The 22,585-nt window shown below is 31.4% G+C and overlaps 2 protein-coding genes and 1 pseudogene across 2 annotated transcripts; all 3 read left to right on the top strand.

The window, feature by feature from the left end:
* Positions 1–1,330: 1,330 nt before the first annotated feature.
* On the top strand, positions 1,331–2,260 carry LOC131171470 (uncharacterized). The gene has a single exon (XM_058131613.1). The coding sequence runs from the start codon at positions 1,331–1,333 to the stop codon at positions 2,258–2,260; it is 930 nt and encodes a 309-aa protein (XP_057987596.1).
* Positions 2,261–4,147: 1,887 nt separating this feature from the next.
* LOC110663724 (protein MRG1-like) lies at positions 4,148–9,758 on the top strand (annotated as a pseudogene).
* A 2,786-nt stretch (positions 9,759–12,544) lies between these two features.
* Positions 12,545–15,267, top strand: LOC110663674 (putative receptor protein kinase ZmPK1). Its single transcript, XM_021823060.2, has one exon. The coding sequence runs from the start codon at positions 12,613–12,615 to the stop codon at positions 15,058–15,060; it is 2,448 nt and encodes an 815-aa protein (XP_021678752.2). The 5' UTR covers positions 12,545–12,612; the 3' UTR covers positions 15,061–15,267.
* The last annotated feature ends 7,318 nt before the right edge of the window (positions 15,268–22,585 follow it).

Below are 22,585 nucleotides of genomic sequence, written 5' to 3'. Positions count from 1 at the left end.
GACTGGTTAATTAAAATTGCCGACTAACAAGCTAATGATCGATGCAGTTAAATTCATATTAATTAATTATCATACTAATTAATTGATCAATCCGATTTAGAAAACATGCTAGTTGAAATGTGTTACTCACATCCACGTTCCATCATCTAACAGACTTAGATGGTAATAGTATAATTTATTTTGTAAACTAAGCATTTATATAGTAAAAAACTTCTACTTTTTTTACAGCCTTCTAATGGGTTTTTTTTTTTTTTTAATTTCCAGCCCCCATTTTATCAATAACATTTCATACCAAAAAAGAGAAGAATTGTTAGCATAATTACAGCAATTAGCATGATTATAGGAGATTTGTGTAGCATAATTACAGCAATTAGCATGATTATAGGAGATTTGTGTAGCATAATTATAGCAATTATTATTCTTGTCCAAATTAGTTCACATTTTCATGTATAAATAGATGTAATATCTCTGTAAATGAGACACAGACAAATACACAATCATTTTCTTTATTACTTGTATTCTTTTTTCTAACAAGAATGATGAAAGAATTTCAAATGCATTGCGCGATGTTTCTATATATTGGTTGACATAGGGAACTTCTTTTCACCTTCTAACGAAGGCGTAAATTAAATGTCATGCATGACTAGGATCCCATTATATTTTAGATATTGTTGTTTAAGAGAGAGTTGTGCTTCATATATGACGTTTACATACACTTGTGTCTACTACTTTACTGGTGTATGAACTATGATGTTGCTATTGTTAAACTTCACAGAAATAGCATACCACCACGATCATTGGTAGAGTAAATAAATGGGACATGGGTTATGGTGCCTGCACTTTATTTTGGCTTTTAGAATATCAGAGGTTACGCTTGCAATTACGCAGGCAAAAGCAGAAAAAAAAAACCATGGGCGAGGGAGGAATTCTAAAAAGTGAAAAACAAGCTAGTGGTAGAAATATTAAAAAACAAGCTAGTGGTAGAAATATTAAAAAACAAGCTAGGTTTTCTGTTCTAAAATGCATTCTTCCGAGACGCAGGGACTGGCACTGTCCTCCTCCTCAAAAGGCAGCTGGTGGCGGCACCTTATAGGCCCTTTGAATTTACCACGTGTCTTATTCATGGGCATAAATCATGTACTAGTCAATCCTCAAATCTAAATCTCATACAAATACCACTTTTTTGTTGCATGCAAACCCTATATATAGCGGATCCCATAGCATATTGCTTCCCCATCTCAACATATATTACAAAGTCTCCCAAAAATCTCCCTGAACAACCACATTTTCTCTCTCAATCAGCAGCAATATCATTTTCCAATTTTCATCAATGCCTCCAAGATCCATGAAAAAATTCATTGCTCTTCTTCTCCTCCTGAGCTCTTTGTTTTTAACCTCAGAAGCTCATCCTCTGTATGTTGCCAAGTCAAATGGCTTTGGAAACAAAGAGACTGAGGTCTTCTTTAAAGGATTGCACATTAAAAATGGAGGTCCTAGCCCCGGAGGAAAAGGGCACAAGTACAATAATGCTCTCAGTCTTGGAGGGATCAAGAACTCTGGTCCATCCACTCCTGGTCAGGGACACTATTACACCACCAGTACTCAAACTCTTGGAGGGATCAAGAACTCTGGTCCATCAACTCCTGGTCAGGGACACCATTACACCACTAGTACTCCTCAAATTCTTGGAGGTATCAAGTTCTCTGGTCCATCTACTCCTGGTGAGGGACACTATTACACTGCTAGCACTTCTCGAGCACTCGGAGGGATCAAGCACACTGGTCCATCTACTCCTGGTCAGGGACACTATTACACTGCTAGCACTTCTCGAGCACTCGGAGGGATCAAGCACACTGGTCCATCTACTCCTGGTCAGGGACATTATTACATCACTAGAGCTCCTCGAACACTCGAAGGAATGAAGCACTCTGGTCCATCAACTCCTGGTCAGGGACACTATTACACTGCTAGCACTTCTCGAGCACTCGGAGGGATCAAGCACACTGGTCCATCTACTCCTGGTCAGGGACATTATTACATCACTAGAGCTCCTCGAACACTCGAAGGAATGAAGCACTCTGGTCCATCAACTCCTGGTCAGGGACACTATTACACCACTAGCAATCCTCGAACATTTGGAGGGATCAAGCGCTCTGGTCCATCTACTCCTGGTCAGGGACACTATTACGCCACTAGCAATCCTCCAACGCCCGGAAGGATGAAGCGCTCTGGTCTAAGCGTTGGTGGATCGAAAAACTGATAGTGTTTGAAATATTATCTTTCAATAATTAATTTGTTATTGGTTTTTTTTTTGGTGTCATTTGTAGTGTCAAGAACAATAAATAGAGGTCCGTTATTAGTAATAACGTGCCCCAATCTTGTTTGATTCTGAAATTTATGTAACTAATAGGTTTATTGTTTCAGTATTTTTATATTAATAATGATGAGTATACATTTATTTTAAAGTTATATTAAAATATAATTTTTAGAGGCGAGACGTTCCATTATAGAAATTTGAGAATGAGAAAGGGAGGAATGTAGGAGTTAAAAAAAAAAAAAAAGCTCCTACTTTTTTTCGAGTAGTTCTTTCAAAATAACAATAGATATATGAAATAATACATCTAATATATGAAGTATTTAATTTAACAATTGTAAAATATATATTAATAATAAATGTATGAATTTAAATGTAAATATTTAATTTAGTTAATTTTAATATGTAAGTCAAACTTAAAACTTTGATAAATGTTAATGTGATTGAAGCTATATATTTTCATCATATACATAAAAAAATAATAATTAAATACTTAATTGAACAAGCATATATATATATATATATTAATGAAGAAATTTTTCTAGATTTTTCATCACATCAATTGCAATTGGGGCTTTTGGTTAAGATTGCTTGGGCAAATGCTAAGTCTAGGCCCTCTACCCTTACTGCATGTATCTTCGTTCTAGTATGTGGATTTCCTTTTCTTTTGCTTTATTTAATTTAAATTAAGATTTTTATACTTTTAAAGATAATTTTAATATTATTAAATTAAAGTTATATGGATTTCCTTTTCTTTTGCTTTATTTAATTTAAATTAAAATTTTTGTACCTTTAAAGATAATTTTAATATTATTAAATTAAAGTTGATTCTTATTTTATTCATTTCATAGATTGGGGAAGAAAGTAGAAAAAAGTTTTAACTCTTACCTGACTACGAATACAATATGCGATAAACAAATAAATTAAAAAAATTACTGTAGTATAGCCAAAATTGGAAAATTCAATGATGTTTGAATATTTGACCAAAGATTTGCAACAGGACATAGCAATATGCAGCATTTCTAATTAAATATAATAAGCAAGTGATTCAAGAATGATCTGCACTTCTATATTGATTTTTTTTTAATTGTATTACGCAAGCAATTACACAAAGCCCTTCAAAAGGCAACAAACCTGACTTGAGAGTCATAATTCCTTTCAACGGACTAAAACGGCAACTAGAAGGCCTTTCAAGGGAGTTTCCACCTCTCTTTCACCCTGTCAAATTCAGGTCTCTTGCAATCTTTATTATATACAAATAGGACATAGATTAATGCTAATTGCACAGAACATGTAATTAACAAAGGGTATATGCCACTGATTATTTCTTCATTTTGTTTTTGAGAGAGAATCATCTCTATAATTTTTAGAGATTTTTACCTGTCCTCAATCTTATCGATTCGTAGTTTTTTCTCTATTCCATTTGAGCAGGAAATAGTTTCTTTGATGCAGCACATAGTGCAAAAAAAGGATTGATATACAATTAAACTTTTAAAAATAAATAATAACTAATCCAAGAGCTTAAAATAATAAGATTCAATCTAAAATTTAAAAATAAAATAAATCAAACACAACTTTATGAAATAAAATAATTTTATTGAATAATTTTGAAAACCTGTACATGATGAAAATAAAATGGTACTCAAAGTGTTTTAAATCATTATCTAAGTAGAAATAAATTAAAAATTTTAATCTAAATAGGAAAAATATTTAAAAACTTAAATTAAATAATAATAATATTTTAAAGTCTAAATAAAATAAAAAATATAAATAAAATTTATCTAGATAAATAAAAGTCTAACTAAAACTAGAAATTTTTGTGAAATATAAGAAATGCAGGTCTGTGTTTTCAGATCTTATCTTGATTTACTCGCTGCATCATTAACCTTTCCCACCTTAGGGCTGGAATGTAAATAGCATTGTCTTGGCGAGGGTTAAACTAAAGAACAATTATTCTTTAGTTATCTACGACAAAGGTAATCGATTGGGTTATGGCTTGTGTTTGGCTCTATGAAGGGTCTATGACAATTGCAGTATGGTATCTCTGAGGCCTTCATGTTATCCGACTAATGAAGGTTGACCCTAAGACTATACGAGAATGAGAATGCCGTAAGCTCTGCCATATGACAACCTCCAAGGCTACTGGTGTTGTTATGGGTTGCAGGGTATTAGTAGGCTTCAATGGAAAGAAGGCTTAATAGTTGATCAAAATATATCTTGTCCAAGATTGCAAAAGCACGTGTTTGGCATCCATGAGGCCTTTTGCCGGTTGTTTTCCGCTTTCAAAGAAGCAAACAACAGAAGGCGTTGGCTAGTCTTGCCTTCTTCTATAGCTTTAGGGTTTCCTCTACTTGGCTTATAAATTTTATGGTGACGGAGCTAGAAATTTTGGTCTCTAGTGGCTCCCTACTTTTATGTTTTAAGTCTTGAGCTTAAATTGTTTATTTAGATCTTAGGCTATATATGACTTATTATCCAATGAAATTTATATTTAAAAAAAAAAAAAGACTTTGAGAAATGTCAATGCAACCCCTGATCTTAGGCATGCCCACAGTTCTTAAAAATCTTGAGCTTAATTCAACAATTGTATAGAACCAATTAAAATAATATTGAATTGAAAGTATGGTTATGATTCTTGATTAACAACTGATGTAGAATCATACTAGATCCATACTAAATGAGAACCGAATCGAAAATTGAAGTATAAAAATTAAATTAAATTAAAATTAAAAAAAATTAAAACAAAACGTTTCAAAAATTCAATTTATTTAATTTAATTCCGATTTATAAATAAACCTCAAATTTGAACCGGAAGCATACCTCTATCGGGGTTTTGCTCGAGTAAATAGGAATGGATAAATAGCCATCCTTTCTCACGCTATTATTTTTGATTTGCATGTCCATCGGAGTAAATAGCAAAGAGGCACAACGGGCCGTTAATAAACATTTCAAATACCGTACAATCTTATGGTCAACAGATTAACCGCAATTGGAAGTCAAAAGATGACTCTGCCACGCTCTCCGACGTGAGGAATGTCCTAACCCTTTTGAAGAAGGTGAGAAGGTCCTCGCTTTCCACACCAACAAATTTATGAAGCCAAGGTACTTTCTTTCCATTCAAGTTCCATAGGTAATGCGTTGAGCTTGATTAATTGAGGGATTTCAATACAAACATCGCTATTTCTAATTGCTAGTCCAAAGATGGTGGCGTATCTTGGATTTTGCTTGCAAAATTTTGCTTTCATTTTGTCCTATTTAGAGTAATTAATCTATGCTTTCAATCCCTTGTAAAATTTCCATTATTTTTAATTTCTAAGTATCCCTTCTGAATGTTACCGTAGCGTTGGATGCAAATTTGTCCCCTTTTGTCTCCAAATATTACCTGATCATCCTTCTACTCTACAATGGATACTTGAAAATGTCTGAGAACTATATTATAGAATATGCATTTCTATTGCTTATTGTTGAATTAGCTATTTAGCATAAGTACATCATTCTGCCTTGCCTCCTGCTGTAACTCAGGCAAATTGGCTGCATTTCCATTTCTTTGATCAATGGAAGGCTGGACAAGGATGACGAGCTTTTGCAAATATCCTCATGAACGCGCATAATTGATGCCCAAGCATGTTATCTGCAGCTCAAGAAACTAATTTTTCGAACTGGATTTCTCAAATGCTACTTCAAAATGAAAACGGACCATTTCAAGGGCTGTTGCTAATTGCCAATTAAACGTAAGTTTGTCTGTCTTGTATTTACTTTAGCAAACTGTATCTTGTTCAGTGGAATTTAAATTCTTTTATCCCCCTTTTTCTGCAAGTTGATGAAAGCTGAATACGAATTTAATAAATGGAAGTATTATGTTCATTACCATGCAAGTATCAATAGTGATATTGTTTGCATTTCTTCCTTTTGTTCATTCAGGGCAATTTTACCTCGCCTGTGTTTTCACTTAACAATGCTTTGAAGATATTACCTTCATTTGCGGAGTTGTGTTAAATGCTATATTACCTTCTTTTATAGCATCTTGATTGCATAATCTCATATGTTTTGCAGGGTTCGAACAAACAGTAAGTAGCTTCTATCATGTGTCTGAAAAATTTGATTTTTGTTTCAGAGGGGCAGGTAGATATTGGAGCTATTGAAGTCTTGATCAATTTGTTTATTGTGTTCTAGTTTTCACTTCATATTGGGTGCTTATAGCACTTTCTTCATTTTACGGTTTGGATATGAGTTTTTTTTTTCTTTTTTTTTTTTAATCCCAATTTGACTTTTGTAACCATTGCATTTTTTTTTTGGTCATGGTTTTAATTAATAAGATAAGCTCCTAGTGAATATTACAACCATTATCCATTCTACTGGAAGATTTACTAAATATCTCAGCATTTTTTTTTTTCTCAAGGAAGCTCAGTAGTACACATACATACCTATTAAAATTATAAGTTTGCGCTGTCATTTCACACAATATTACAACATGATGGTCCTGTTTTATGCTTTTATTATTTCTGAAATTCACTGTTGTCAATGACTTGGCTTTGAAGAGCATTTGGATCTTTGGATTTCAGCATCTGATTTAATTTTCTTCATAAAATTGTATCTTGCTTGATTTGATTATGCCTTCTAGAATGTCTGTGGACTCATGTTGGGTGATATTAATACTAGACCAGCCGAATATACACACTTTGAAGAGATAGAATTGAAATGTTCTGCCGGGAAAGGAATATGCTTAAGCTTCTATAATCTGGTGGCTTACCCTGCTAGTTACAACTCTGAGAAGTTGTCTTTTCTTGTTCTTCTATTTATACAACAGTTGGGATGAATGGGTTGGAGAGGAACGTCTGATGAAACATAGTGATGACAATGTACAGAAACTTCTCAATAAAAGTCAGGACTTGGAGAAAAATACGAAGGTAGGGTTTGCATCACAGATTAAACCAAAAAGTTCCTGTGGTTAGAATGAATGCCTAATTTAGTATATATTGAATCTTAAATATCCTCTCAGTATATTTTACATGATTATGTGATATTTTACACTGCCATTTTGTTTTATAATTTTTTTTTTCTTGAATGTAGTTGTACACCATATCCTTTGATTGAGAAATGAAAGGATAGAAACTGTAATACTGTATAGAGGCAGAACTTCTAACCAATGCCTAAATTCCTAATGAGGTTGGACTTGAATGTCGAAGTCAACAGACTATATATTTTGTCCTTAACATAAATGTTGGGGAAAGGGGTGGGGGAAGGACCCAGCTGCAGCTATGAACTCCCCTTGGATAGTGAACTGGAAGTGAATAAAAGGTTGTGAAATTGATGCTTATGATTGCTGTGTGACTAATGGGGCCATACTTGCTAAGTTGATGCTATTTGAGCGTTTTCTATGGTTGTCTATGTAAGACTGATTGATTGGAGTATGATGGAGACATTAATTAATATCTAAAAATTAATTTCTCTCTTAAAATAGAAGAGACTCCTTAAATACAAATGGGGATAAATTTATATAATCATTTGAATTATTCAATCTATGACGATATGGCTTCTCATTGTCTAGGCATGCATATACTGGTGATCATACATCCACACAAATCGGTCTTATTTTGTACTAGATAATTGAGGGGGAAAAAAAATTCTTCCAGAGCACCCGAAGAATTCAAGTAGAGATCAAATCAATTACAATCTCATGTCTTGACATTAATTAAGAGCATGCTATGCTCCACAAATGTTAAATTTGGATTTTGATGTGTTGTTGAGTTTTCAAATGGATTTTTGGTTTTTCTTATATTTATTACTGGTTTCTTGGTATGAGTTTTTCATCTATTTCACAGTTATGAGGCTGATGACAGGTGAGTTAAGATCTTTGGCCATTTATGGCGTTCCTGACTTGAGATTTAAATAGTTTATTGAGCAATATTTATAAAGTTTTATTAAATGAACTGACTATTGAGCTTTAGCTCAAGTTTGTAAAGGAATAAGGGTTCACACTGCAAAGAAGGGGAAAATCACCTTAATTTGATTCCATTACTAATCCTCGTTGCATTTGAGAACTTCCTTGTGTCTAATCTACCACGTCAAACTTCTAATTGTTGATTGCAAATGTGCCCAATCCCTTTCCTTCATTCTTTGAATCAACCTTAAAGTTATTCTGGGACATATATGCAGTTGCAAGGGGAAAGAGGAGGAAAAATAACTCTTTCAACAAGGTAAATTCAGCTTATCTCCACCTAATGCACGGTTAGTATGTCAATGTCAATCAATACACAAATAATCAGACAATTTTATATAATCTTTGTGTTTTAAAGAGGTTTTATATTCATAATTTGGCATCTCTGTGCTTAATTTGTTGTTTTCAACTGTCAGGAAAAAGATGTTATACCCTTGGAAAAGCTTGTGAGTCTCCAAATTCCAACAATGGTTAAGAAGCAACTTCTTGATGTTTGTGAATTTATTACTCATCTGGAACAGAAATAAAATCTAATTGGCTACAAAGCTGATCTACTATTCATGTTCTGAGGGAGTACAAGGATGAACGGGTTCATTACCATTCCAATATTACAGCATTTCTGAGTTCTGTTTGAGTTTAACTAAAGTATTAAACAATTACCTTCAAGTACTGTACATAACTTATTTCACAGTTTTGATTGTATTCCTTCCTTGTCAGGTTAAACTTCCTCACAACCTAATGTGGATGACATTATGAAGAAATATCACAATTATAGATTTTAGAAAGATGGCTAGTAAGTTCTTAGCATGTCCTTTTATTAACTTCAATATTTTTCCTCCTTAGTTGCTATTTTGAGTTATAGAATTTGCAGAGTCAAACTTTAGGATTGATCAAATACAAATGTTTCCCCATCCTTTCTATCATTATCATTACCTTTTTTTAGAGAATATTTCTGTTAAAAAACCTATTAACTTTATATAATAGCTTTAGAAAGTTGGCCTATCCCTGAGTTCAAAACAGGTAAAATTTCTTTGATTATTCTGAATTTCTGGAAGAAGAGAAAATATCCTTGAATTCTTGTACTTGATGGTCTATTGCTGATGCTTCGATGTTTTATTGATTTGGTGGGTTTAGGATATCTGAAGCAGTTGGAGAATTACAAAAGGTTTATGTTCTTACTTGAATAAGGCATTGCAAGTGATGCTTCTGTACAGAAATGAGCACGAACTATGTGCTGTTGCAATTGAAGATGATGTCTTTCCCTTAACAGTATATGGTGCTGAGCATATATTACATCTGTTGGTACGATTTTTCTTTGGAGATATACAAAAATAGTTTACATTGAAAAAACTGTATTATGCCTTTGTGCATATACAAAAAGCAGTCAGCTGCTTAGAAATTTTTGTGGGTTAGGAATGTAACATCCAGTTACATGTAACACTGATGTCATTGGATGCTTCTCACTAATTCATCCATAAAAGTAACTACTTGCTGATATTTCGTATTTGCCACTTCCTTTTCCCCTCTAAAATGAGGATATGTTTGGTGGATTTACCCTTTATTTTCTAAGTTATATGATGGTAGACTTGGTTTTCGAATGGGTTACGTGGTCTTATTTCTGGAGTTAAGTTCACTGTAGAAGGTTAATAATGAAGCGATTAACATGTTGAGTTGATTTGTCATAACACTTTACATCTTAGTTGTTCGATAGGAAGGACTGTAATATATTGCCGCCTTAATTAGAAAATAAATTAATTTAGGATGACTGCTTTCTGGTTTAATCTAGGGTTGTAACTTTCATTTCAGTTGCTCATGCGAAATTGATCCCCCAGGCAGCTGCTTCCAAGTTTAGTCTCACACAAGTTTTTCACACACCACAGAAATTGAAGAAGAATTAGTGTAGTATTCAGAAACATGCGCGTGCCATTGAAGATTATATCTACATCAACTTCCCTGCTAAAAACATTTGTGTGGCGCTTGCAGTTATGTTGCCAGAGAGAGCATATGCAAACAAACAATGAAGAGGAAACACAGATGGAGTTGCAGCAAAAATTAGTGGACTTTCTCAAGTATGACCTAGACTCTGACTATGAATAATAGTCAGATCTGCATTTTCATCTGATTAAGTATAAATAATTAAGATTCACTCAGGATAATGGCTGTTCTGACAAGCAAATGATAGTTGGACGCAAAATCCAACTTGAACCTTATATGCCCTTGTATGCCTTGAAGACATCCATAATGTTCAAGGAGGGAAGGTGGGCAAAAGGGCAAAAATTAAAAATAAAAAGTAGAGGAGGCATCCCTGGAACTCCAATGTTTTTGAGGCACCTACGACTTTTCACTTAATGGAAGAATTTTCATAATTCTTCAAGTGATGTTTAATTTAGTTTATATATGTTTTAAGAATGCCACTCTGTTGACGTCTGTAGGTGTTTTTTTTTTTATAAGCAAGATAATTTTATTAATAATAAAATATTTAAGAAAAACTTAGCATATACCATCCGTCTAAGATCTGATCAGTAGACCTTCCTAAATTCTAAGATGACGCATGCTAAGTGAAAAAAAAATATAAAGAATATGCAATACAAAATTTTAGACTAATTATTGAATATATTGGGAGCACTAAAAAATAGTATTTCCTTAAATATAGTAAAATAGTTTTTCCTTATTTACAGAGAGGTGAAACCTATGTTTATGGAGAGAATGTACATATACACCAAATGCACCTAATAATTTCTCTTAATTCTATATATGAACAAACCAAAACAACCAAAAACACGTCTGTAGGTGTATATGGTTACAACCATTTCGATCAATCCCCTTTCTAGGTTAAAGAAATTTGGACTATGTTTATCATGTACTTTAAAACCCTTTAACAAATTGCGCATTGAGAATCAAATAGTTGATGGTTGAAACCATGCATTGTCTAGGAGGAACTTGCCTTAATTGCAAGAAGAGACTTATAACTGCCATGCCAGAACTGTCCCAAGCTATTGTGTTGCTCGTCTCCTTTCATTTCTCCTCCTGTAGAAGGTTAAGGTTGAGGCAGGGGATGAGTAAAATTTGGTTCAAATTGAAAAAAAAAATAATCAAACTAATTTTAATTTAAAAATTAAGTTTATTTTTTTCGATTTAAGAAATTTAGTTTCCTGAGTTTGGTTTAGTTTACTTAATCGAATAATTTATTTTTTTAAAATTAATTTTTATTCTTAAATTAAAGTTAAAAATATAAAATATAGTGAAAATTAAGTATGAAATTAGTTTAAAATAAATTTAAAAATATTCAAAATGAAACTTAAATAGAATTAAATTATTAATGGATTTAAATCGAATTAAATTTGTTCAATTCATTTTGGCATGTTGAAAATTTCAATTCGTTTAATTTGATTTTCCTCAGTAATTTGGTTTAGTTTGATTTAATCTATTAAAAATTTTAATTTATTTAATTTTTTTTAATTTTTAATTAAATCGATGATGCTCACCTCCAACTTGATGGCTTGCTCTTTCTGCTGAAGGACAATGCTGGATTATCATAATATGGACTTCTCCAAGCAGTCAATGTTCCATAGTCTAACAGGTCCACTGCATTTACATTCGTGTTCAACGGCGAAATTAACGTGCATCCTCTTGTACGTCAGGATACCCGAGCACGCGCGGCATTTAAAATGTTGGGTATTAGGTTGCGTCAATGGTGAAGCTTCTAAATTCTAAGTTACGAATTTTGCACTTGATAGGAGAATTAAAGAGGAAAAAAAAAAATTCTTCATTTTAACTTTAGAACATGAAGCTTTTGGTTTTCGTCCACATGACAGTCCGCCTGATTCATAATGACAGTGATTGATAAATCATAAATTAAGAAGAAGAGAAGGGGGCCATGAACGTGATGGTACTGATAGAAATGATCATCTTTAAAGCTTAAACCTTGGGCTTTGAACACATTGCCATATCCCGTTCAATTTCAATTCGGAGATTTCTCTCATTTATCAATTGGATTCATTAATAAAATAAATTCCTTCAATAGAGAATTTGACTATTCTTTTTTATAGCATCGTCCAAAGTTTAACAAAAGCACTTAATTAGTTTTTTTTATTAATTAAAATTTCTTTAAACATTATTTTGATATTATTAAATTAAAACTTAACCATAGTTATTGACTAATTTTTAAGTACTTAGTGGATCCGCATTCAACAGTGACCTCCTTGGCCTTAGTTTACTGCAAAGTCCAAACCAACTACAGGACAGAAAATAACAGAAAGATTTGCCGACCATACCACGCTTCTTTGTTAAGTTTGAATTTTCAATCTGATCATGAAGGTATCGTCTTCGAATTCATATTTATTAGTTGCATACTATTTTAATGCCCAACTTCAGGCTAACCCAGACCATCAACCTCAATATGGATACCCATTTTTTCTTGATTGTATTTTCTTTGATTTTATCATCTCTTTTTTTGTCTTCTGCAACTAATTCTGCTTTAAGAGGAGGTTCATATCTCTCAGTGGAGAATCCAAATGACTTTCTCGTTTCACCAAGGGGAGATTTCTCTGCCGGTTTTTACCCTGTTGGCGATAATGCTTATTGCTTTGCTTTGTGGTTCAGCAAACCATCTTGCAATAACAACTGCACTGTTGTTTGGATGGCGAACCGTGACTTCCCAGTTAATGGAAAACGCTCAGAGCTCTTGCTGCTGGAATCTGGTAACCTTATCTTAACAGATGCCGGTGAGGCCACTGCTTGGTCAACGGACACTATTTCACGATACCCAGCAGAGTTGCGCCTTCACGATACTGGTAATCTTGTTCTGCAGAATATTGAGGGTGATGTTATATGGCAAAGCTTTGATTCACCTACGGATACCCTTCTTCCTTCGCAACCACTCACTAAATATACGGAGCTTGTCGCATCAAGAAGCCACACTAACTTTTCTAGTGGTTTCTACAAGCTAATTTTCGATGATAAAAATCTTCTTCGTCTTCTCTATGAGGGTCCTGAGGTTTCAAGTGTTTACTGGCCATACCCGTGGTATAAAGACTGGGAAGGAGGGAGATCCCCATACAACAGTAGTAGAATTGCCTCACTTGATTCGTTGGGAAAATTTACTTCATCTGATCATTTTTCTTTTCTATCATCGGATTGGGGGGTGAGCCTCCAGAGAAGACTAACACTCGATTCTGATGGTAATGCTCGACTATATAGCCGAGAAGAGGGGAGCGCAAGGTGGGCTGTTTCATGGCAAGCGAAATCTCAAGTATGTGAGATTCATGGAATTTGCGGACCTAATAGTACATGCAGCTACAATCCACTTTCTGGTAGCAAATGCTCTTGCCTTCCAGGATATAAGATGAAGAAAACTGGTGATTGGTCTTATGGCTGTGAACCGAGATTCAATCTCTCATGTAGCAACCATGCGGAGATCGGTTTCATTCAACTCAAGCATGTTGAATTTTATGGCCATGATGGCAACTTCTATTCAAATGTCAGCTTAGAGACATGCAAGAAATTATGTTTGGAATCGTGTAATTGCCAAGGATTCCAGTACAGGCATATTGGCGACACTATCGTTCCTTATTGTTACCCTAAGATGTTATTATCAAATGGGCAATATACACCAAGCTTCGGTGGAGATTTCTATATCAAAGTTCCTAAAACAAGCCTATTCTCGGGTAATGAGGAAGCTTCAGGATTAGGATTAGGTATATGCCCCTCCGACCATGCTAAGCCTTTGTCCTTGTTCAGAGTTTATGCAGGAAGCCCCGAAAATGGGACCTTGAAGTTCATGCTTTTGTTCGCCTATGGTGTTGGGGGAGTTGAGATTATCGTTATCCTTCTTGCCTGGTGTTTCTTGAATAAGTCTCAGAAGGACTCCAATGAAGCTACACAAAACTATCATCCTGCAGCAACTGGATTTAAAAGATTCACTTATTCTGAGCTCAAAAAATCAACCCGGAACTTCAGCCAGGAAATTGGAAGAGGAGCAGGAGGAATCGTATACCAGGGGACGCTTTCTGATAATCGAGTTGCAGCAATCAAACTTCTTAATGTAGCTAACCAAGGAGAAGCGGAGTTTCTAGCAGAAATTAGCACCATTGGGAAGCTTAATCACATGAACTTGATAGAGATATGGGGTTACTGTGCAGAAGGGAATCACAGGCTTTTGGTGTACCAGTACATGGAGCATGGTTCCTTGGCGAAAAATCTCTCTTCAAACGCGCTTGATTGGCAAAAGCGGTTTGAGATCGCACTAGGCACTGCAAGAGGACTTGCCTATCTGCATGAAGAGTGCTTGGAGTGGGTCCTGCACTGCGACGTAAAACCTCAAAATATACTCTTGGACTCAAACTACCAGCCAAAGGTATCGGATTTTGGCTTATCCAAGCTACTAAGCAGAGGTGATTTAAATCACTCAAGCTTCTCAAAGATAAGAGGAACTAGAGGGTATATGGCACCTGAGTGGGTTTTTAATCTGCCCATCACATCCAAAGTAGATGTTTACAGTTATGGGATAGTGGTGTTGGAGATTGTGACTGGAAAAAATGCAGCAATAGGAAGTTATGGCTCACAAACAAGTGGGGAGATAGAGCACGAAAGATTGGTGACACTGGTGAGGGACAAGAAGAACAAAGCTAATGGAGTGACATCGTGGATTGAAGAGATCATAGACCCTACGTTGGAAGGTAAATATGACCAAGCTAAAATGGAAGCTCTGATTTCATTAGCCCTGCAATGTGTGGAGGAAGACAAAGATGCCAGACCTACCATGAGCAGGGTTGTTGAGATGCTTCTGCACCTTGAAAACGATAATTAATCGGGATATTATTACTGAATTGTATTAATGGTAACTGTTCTGGTTTTAGTGTTTATTTCTTTTCCCTCCAAGATCCTAGCCTAACGTGTTCAAAATTATTCCATGCATTAAAATCGTTAGTTATTGTTTTTAGAGTCAATGAAAATTATTTATTGATCAAACAAAAAACACTATAATGCACTTAGCAGTCATCTATTTTTTTTTTCCAATAGGCAATGATAATTTTATTACATTAATGAAATAAGAAAAAAAATTTAAGATATAATATGGTCTGTCTAGATCAATCTAGTCATATCTATTTTGTTTAGCTTTCACTTATTTAATTTAATATAAAAAATTTATTTATATGAAAGATTTATAAATATAATAATAAATTTTATTTTATATTTTAAATATATTAAATATAAATAAGAAAATAAAATTTTAATATAATATTTTTAATGCGGACAAAAATTTTCTAACTGAAGACAGGGTTCCAGCACAAGTTGCAAGCAAAAACAAATGGTTGGCATCACGATAAGAAGGAAAAAAGGGAAGTCTTTACGTGTACGTCAATAAAAAGTTAAATAATTTAATATAAGAGAATTTTTATTTATATTTAATTTATTATTAAATTAAAATATGTGAGATTGATAAATATAATAATAAATTTTATTATATATTTTATATTTAAAATATATTAAATATAAATAAGAAAATGAAATTTTAATATATTATTTTTAATGCAGACAAAAATTTTCTAAATGTACGTGTGGGACATCTTTCTAGCACAAGTTGCAAAACAAAAAGAAATGGTTGGCGCCATGATAAGAAGGAAAAAGGGGATGTACGTCAACAAAAAGTCCAAATCCATCTTTCCGCACATGGTAATTATTGAACTTTGCTATGACCAAGTCAATCGACGTGGACATCCTCTCTGTACAATTTTATTTTGTTTAACGAAGTTCTAGGCTGAGGGCTAATCGCTAAGATTTTTCTTCTTTCATCAACTATTTTCTTAGCTGGATTAGACCAAGAATGGTTCAAGTTGTGTAGGCACCTTGAAGCTTTGTGAAGATAATAATAATAATTTCTGTGTTGTGTAATTATTAATATTTGAATACTTATATTTTAGAAAATAAATAAAAATATCTTTAAGTTTTGATTTCTTTATTCACTTTTTTTTTCATCTATTTTTCTTATTTAACTGTTAATTAAAGAATCAAAATGTAGTAAATGAGGGAAAAAATGTTGATAATAATAAAATTTAATAATTAAAGTATTCTTAATGATAAAATTTAGTGCTAAAATAATAATTTATTTTAATAAATATTAAATTATTTTCACTCAATTGAGAAAAATAAATGGAGGAATGAAAGTATATGACGGAATTAAAATTTAAAAACTTTTTCATTTATTTTTTTAAAATATAGAAATTCAAATGTTAATTATGGTATAGCACACGAATAAAAAAGTAATTTATGCTTATAATAATAAGAAATTAATTTAATAATGCAGAGTATTTATTATATGAGGGTTTCAGTGGCATAGAATATTCTAGGTAATATAATATAATATTAATTCTATTTAGTTCTAATCTTTCAAACAATCAATTTTAAAAACATGCATACTTGATGATTAATGTATCACTTGTAGAAATATACGTACTAAAGACTCACGATGCTACTGCCATGGTTGAGAAAGACCAGAGGGATTTGAGATTGCACTTGCAAGAATTAAAATTTTTTTTTCAAAAAAATTCAGATGTTTTAAAGATCTATTCTCTCTTCCAATGTTTAATTCTATTTATATAGAACGCCAATAGATTATATATGTGTGTATGCATGTGCATGAAAAAATACTATATTCATAATTCATGAATGTATATTTATATAAGCAAAAGGAATTTTTAATATTTTACATGACAATTAAATTTCTAATTCACAATTAAAGAAATTTCATGTTATCAGTGCATATATATCTCCTTTATATTGTTGTTTGTATCTTTATTTATGAGTATGCAACAGATATTTTTTTATGTATGTACTCTTTTAATTAATTTGTATCCAGAATTAGAATATTTTGGTTTGATTTTCTGACTTGCGTGAGAGTGTTTCAATTTGAATAACGATTTTCCACAGGGAAAGCAATTGCTCCAAGCATCCTCTTCGATTTTCCAGGATCATTGCTTCATCAAGACTAATATAAATCTATTATTATAATATTATTATATTTTTATTCGTTGGAAGAAGATGAATCTTCGACTATTCACAGGGAAACTGACTACCCTAACACATGAAAAGAGATTTAAGCTTACAGAGCCTTTGATCCTAAGCCAGCCATTAATGGTGTATTAACTTTTTTTTCTTTTATCAATCAAGTGTTTAAATGGAGAATTTTATTTTAATTTTTTTTATTTATCAATTTTACTTACTAAAAAATTAAGATGGATCATTTTACCCTAAAATAATAATATTATTTTCATTAATTCCTCTGCTTTACTTATCTAAATTATTTTTTTTTCTCTGTTATTTTTTTTAACAAAATTTATTTATTTTTTATATATTCTTTCTCCATCAATATATATGAAGTTATAATCAAATCCTGGTGGCACCCAAACAAATGAGAAAAAAAAATTATTTGCTTTTGAATAAAATGAGAAAAAAAAAAATTTCTTTGTTATGTTACCAAACGTTGCGAGAAAATGTAAATTTGAATAATAATTGAAAGGAAAATTTCTAATATGCTTCTGGACTCTAACTATAATCCAAAAGTGCCATATTTTGGTTTATACGACCATGATTATAGGAAGAATATGACAAATCTAAGATGGAAATTCTGAGAAGCCCACCATGAGAAGAGTCGTTGAGATGCTTCTGCAACTTTATTTTATTATTATTATTATTTTTTTTTTCGGAAAGTGTGAATTCTGCAACTAGAAAGTGATGAATTGTAAACCGAGTTTTAAGTACAAATTTCCCGCAATGCCAACACTTCATCGATGCAAAGACCAACTAGGGACTCCCCAGCTGGGCCTAATATTCCACCATAAAGTGTGTGACTCGTGCTTACACATGGGCCAGGCCTGAGGACAAAACTCCTTAACAAAGCATTACTCTAAAATGTTTTGGGTCAATTTTCTGTTTGGACGATAGAGGCCCATCTCTTTTTGATGAGTGTTGAATGTACGAGGGGAATGTTCCAAATAAAACAGACTAGGGATTTCGGCTTTTCCCTGCATTTGTAACTACTAGTTTTTCAAATACACGTATTTGGGTGGATTCCTGATTTTTTATATATAGATAAAATTTATATATAAATAAAATTGACAAGCTATATATATATATATATATGTGTGCGCGCTGGCCCGTTGACCCTTATAAACATATGAATTTCATAAAAATTATATAAATGGATAAATAAATCACTCAATTTAAAAATTTAAATTTACAAGTGAAAGTTAAAAAAATAATTTTATATTTAATTTCTAGCCCATTTTGTATGTGAATATTAGTTAATTGGATTTAAAATAGAAATAAATACATGTTAATTTTATTTTATCGTAAAATGTCTAATTAATAAATGAGGATGGCGAATATTCAAATTCTAAAATCAATAAATGATTTTATATTCTTAATATTTAGTTCATTAAATAGAATAAAGGATTTACCTTTATTTTCTAAGTTAATTTAGGATTGTCACTTTTCTTTCGGTCACTGCCGCATGAAATAGGATTAGATCGAGAGTTGCATGCAAGTCGCTGATCATGGGAAATTGATCTCATCCACCTGGTGGCTGCTTCACATAAGTTTTTATTTTAGCATTGGAAACACACCAAAGAAATAGTGTAGTACAGAGAAATATGTGCACACTATTGAAGATCTATGCCAACTTCCCCGCTGAAAACAATTTTCTGTTGCTTGCAGTAAAGTGATAGAGATTAGAGAGAGCATATGCAAACACCGAAGAGGATACACATGAAGGATTTGCAGCAAAAATTAATTGACTTTCTCAAGTATAACCTAGACTCTGACTATGAATTATTTCCTTTCTAGGTCAAAGAAATTTGGGACTAAGTCACCTATGTGTTCCTATTAATTTTTTTTTCTGGTAATCTTTTTATTAATAATAAAAAATTATATTGCAAATAAAAAAAAAAATTGCATATTGAGAATGAAATAGTTGATGGTTGAAACTTGAAGCCATGCATTGTCTAGGAGGAACATGCCTTTTATAACAAGAGACTTGAATTGCCATGCCAGAACTGTTCAAAGCTATTGTACCAACTATTGCTCGTCTCCTTTCATTTCTCTTTTCCTTTAGAAGGTTAAGCTTGAGCTAAGGATGAGTAGAATTTAGTTCAAATTGAAAAAAAAAATAATAATAATTGAAACAATTTCAATTTAAAAATTCAGTTTATTTTTTCGATTTAAAAAATTTAATTGCTTTAGTTTGGTTTTATTTTTTCAGAAACAATCAATTAAATTAATTAAATAGTTTATTTTTTTAAAATTAATTATCATTAAATCTCAAATTCAAGTTAAAAATAGAAAATATAATTAAAATTAAGCATGAAATTAGTCTCAAATTGTAACAAATTGGTAATTAAATTCATTTGCTCCAATTCGATTAGTTTGTTTAGTTTGGTTTTCTTCCTTAATTTAATTCAATTTGATTTGATATATTAAGAATTTTAATTTATTCAATTATTTTTTCAAATTGAATCAAATTAAATCGGATGATGTCACCGGAACTTGATGGATTGCTCATTCTGCTGAAGTAAAATGCTGGATTATCATCACTGGACTTTTCCAAGCAGTCAATGTTCCATAGTCTACCAGGTCGTCCACTGTATTTATCAATTAGTGTTCAGCAACGAAATTAAGGTGCATCTTCTTGCAGCTAGCAAGGGCGTAGTGCTCTAGCTGTGAAAGACTAGAGAGAAAGAGTGAGAGAGGAGGAGAAGGAGAAGGGATTCCATCCACCTAGCCTATAAAAAAAAAAAAAAAAGTAATGAGAGCATATTTCTAGACATATTTTAAGAAATATTTCTAGTGAGGTATATTTATTAACAAAACAGGGTATAATTATTAAAAGAAAATAGTACATATTGTATCTCAAACTAATCCCTGACTACCAAAGACCTCTAGCATGACTTGTAAAGTATTTAAAATATTTAAGAGATTGAAGCATACAATATTAATATAAGAGATTGAAGGATCGTTAATATATATATATATATATATATATATATATATATATATATATATATATATATATATAAAAGAGATTGAAGGAACTTCAAGGCTAAATCTTACACTTAGATGTGTTATACAAAGTTAGTAAATGAATGTTAAATACGAGCAAGTATATAACACTTAAAATATGAGGTAATTATTTATTAATTAAATGTAAAGTATTAAAAGTATTTAATATTTATTTATTGATTTATGTAATACACGTATTATTAATTATAATATTTTAATTATTTTTCACAATTTTTCAAATTAAAAATAATTAAAAAAAAAAAAAAAGTTAAACGCAACGAAAAAAAAAATTGAAAATTAGAGTTGCAATACTTTAAATTTCTAATACATATTGAAAAAGACTTCAAAAGAGAAAAAATAATAATTCAAAGGAAAATTTCTGCTATACTCTGGGCTTTATTTATCTGGCAAAAGTTTCAGATTTTAACTTACTTTCAATCGAGTTGATCTGATCATTCAAGCTTCTCAAAAATAAAAGAAATTAAATTTGATTTGCAAATAATTTTTCTTCAATATAGATTTGGACTTGCTTCATCTAAATTATGGTCCAACGTCTAATATAAGCACTTTATTATTATTATTAAATAACTTACATTGCACTTTATTTATACTCATTATGCATATTTGTGATTTTATTTTTTTTAAATGAAATTTTTTGTTAATTTTTGTTATAATATAATATTAATAAAATATATTATTTTCAATAATAATTTTTTAATATGTTGCATGTTGATTTTTTTTTATTTCAGAATATAAATAATAAAAAATTTGTAAAAATTTATTTTCTAATATATTAAAGTTCATTTATATTATATTATAACGTTTGAAATTTTTTATCTAAACATTTAACACCCCATTAACTCTAAAAAAATATTATGAAAAGATTAATAGATATTATTCTATAATATTTTAAAATAATGTTAACAATACATTCTATGGTTTTGAACAATACATATATTGATGATGAGAATAGTAATAATTATATTGAAATAATAATTTTATAATAAAAAAATCTATATAAAAAATGTATAAGAAATATTATTAAAATAAATTAGGGTAATAAAATTCTTTATTATGTTTCAAAACTAGTGTTCACAAAAAAATTACTAAAGATGTAAAAAAATATTTATAATTAATTATCTTTATAATATGTGCATTAGTAATTCTAACATATTATCACTAAGTATAATTATTATTAAAATAATATTAAAAATTTAGTTTATATTAATTATTGTAATATTAGAAATTGAAATTTTTAGAAATTTAATAAAATATGTTTCGTCACTAAATATTATTAGCGACAATGATAAAGGGCTTGTTTATAAAATATTAACAACGAATTTGTGTTGCTAAAAGACAATGTCATATGAATAAACCTCATTAACAAAGTGTTAGCGACGAGATTTGTGTCAAATGTGAAAAGATAAATGCATTGCTGGACACGCAGAAAATTTCAAGGACAATCATTTTTTGGTTTAAAATTTGAACAGTACATGATATAACAAACTAATTTTAGTCACGCAATATTAGCATACAACTTAGTAAACTAATTTCACGAGTACACAAACAAGTTAACTAATATTCTTTAAATATTTCTTAGCAAACTTATATTACAGCAGATCACTCACATATTTAACAAAATGTAAAACATGAAATTATTATGAATTAAATTTCAAACAACTAGTTCACACATACCAATTTCCCTTCTAATTCTGCAAAATGTTTATTCATTAAGAGGTTTTGTAAAAATGTCAGCAAGTTGATTTTCAGAGGCAACAAACTCGATTTTGATATTTCCATTTTGAACATGATCTCTAATAAAATGATGTCTGATCTCAATATGTTTAGTTCTTGAATGTTGGACTGGATTTTTGACCAAGTTTATGGCACTTGTGTTGTCACACCTAATTGGAACAAGATTATATTTTAAACCAAAATCTTCCAATTGTTGTTTCATCCATAAGATTTGAGCAACACAACTACCAGCAGCTATATATTACCTCATTTGTAGATAAAGCTCTGAAGTTTGTTTCTTCTTGTGCTAAGAAACTAGTGCAAGACCAAGAAATTGACAAGTACACGAAGTACTTTTTCTATCCGATCTACTTCCAGAAAATCGAATCACTATAACCAACAAGATTAAATGATTCACATTTTGGATACCATAAACCAATTGAGTATGTGCCAATGAGATATCTAAAGATCCTTTTAACTGCACTTAAATGGGATTCTTTTGGACATGATTGAAATCTTGCACACAAGCAAATATGTCTGGTCTA

This window comes from Hevea brasiliensis, chromosome 12 (assembly GCF_030052815.1).
Source record: "Hevea brasiliensis isolate MT/VB/25A 57/8 chromosome 12, ASM3005281v1, whole genome shotgun sequence".
In the NCBI taxonomy this organism is placed as follows: domain Eukaryota; kingdom Viridiplantae; phylum Streptophyta; class Magnoliopsida; order Malpighiales; family Euphorbiaceae; genus Hevea; species Hevea brasiliensis.
Note: the sequence above shows the minus strand (reverse complement) of the source record. Positions and strands in the feature narration are given on the sequence as shown.

Excerpts from the sequence above, each read along its gene's own strand:
- LOC131171470 (XM_058131613.1), top strand. The coding sequence starts at position 1,331 with ATGCCTCCAAGATCCATGAAAAAATTCATTGCTCTTCTTCTCCTCCTG.
- LOC110663674 (XM_021823060.2), top strand. The coding sequence starts at position 12,613 with ATGCCCAACTTCAGGCTAACCCAGACCATCAACCTCAATATGGATACC.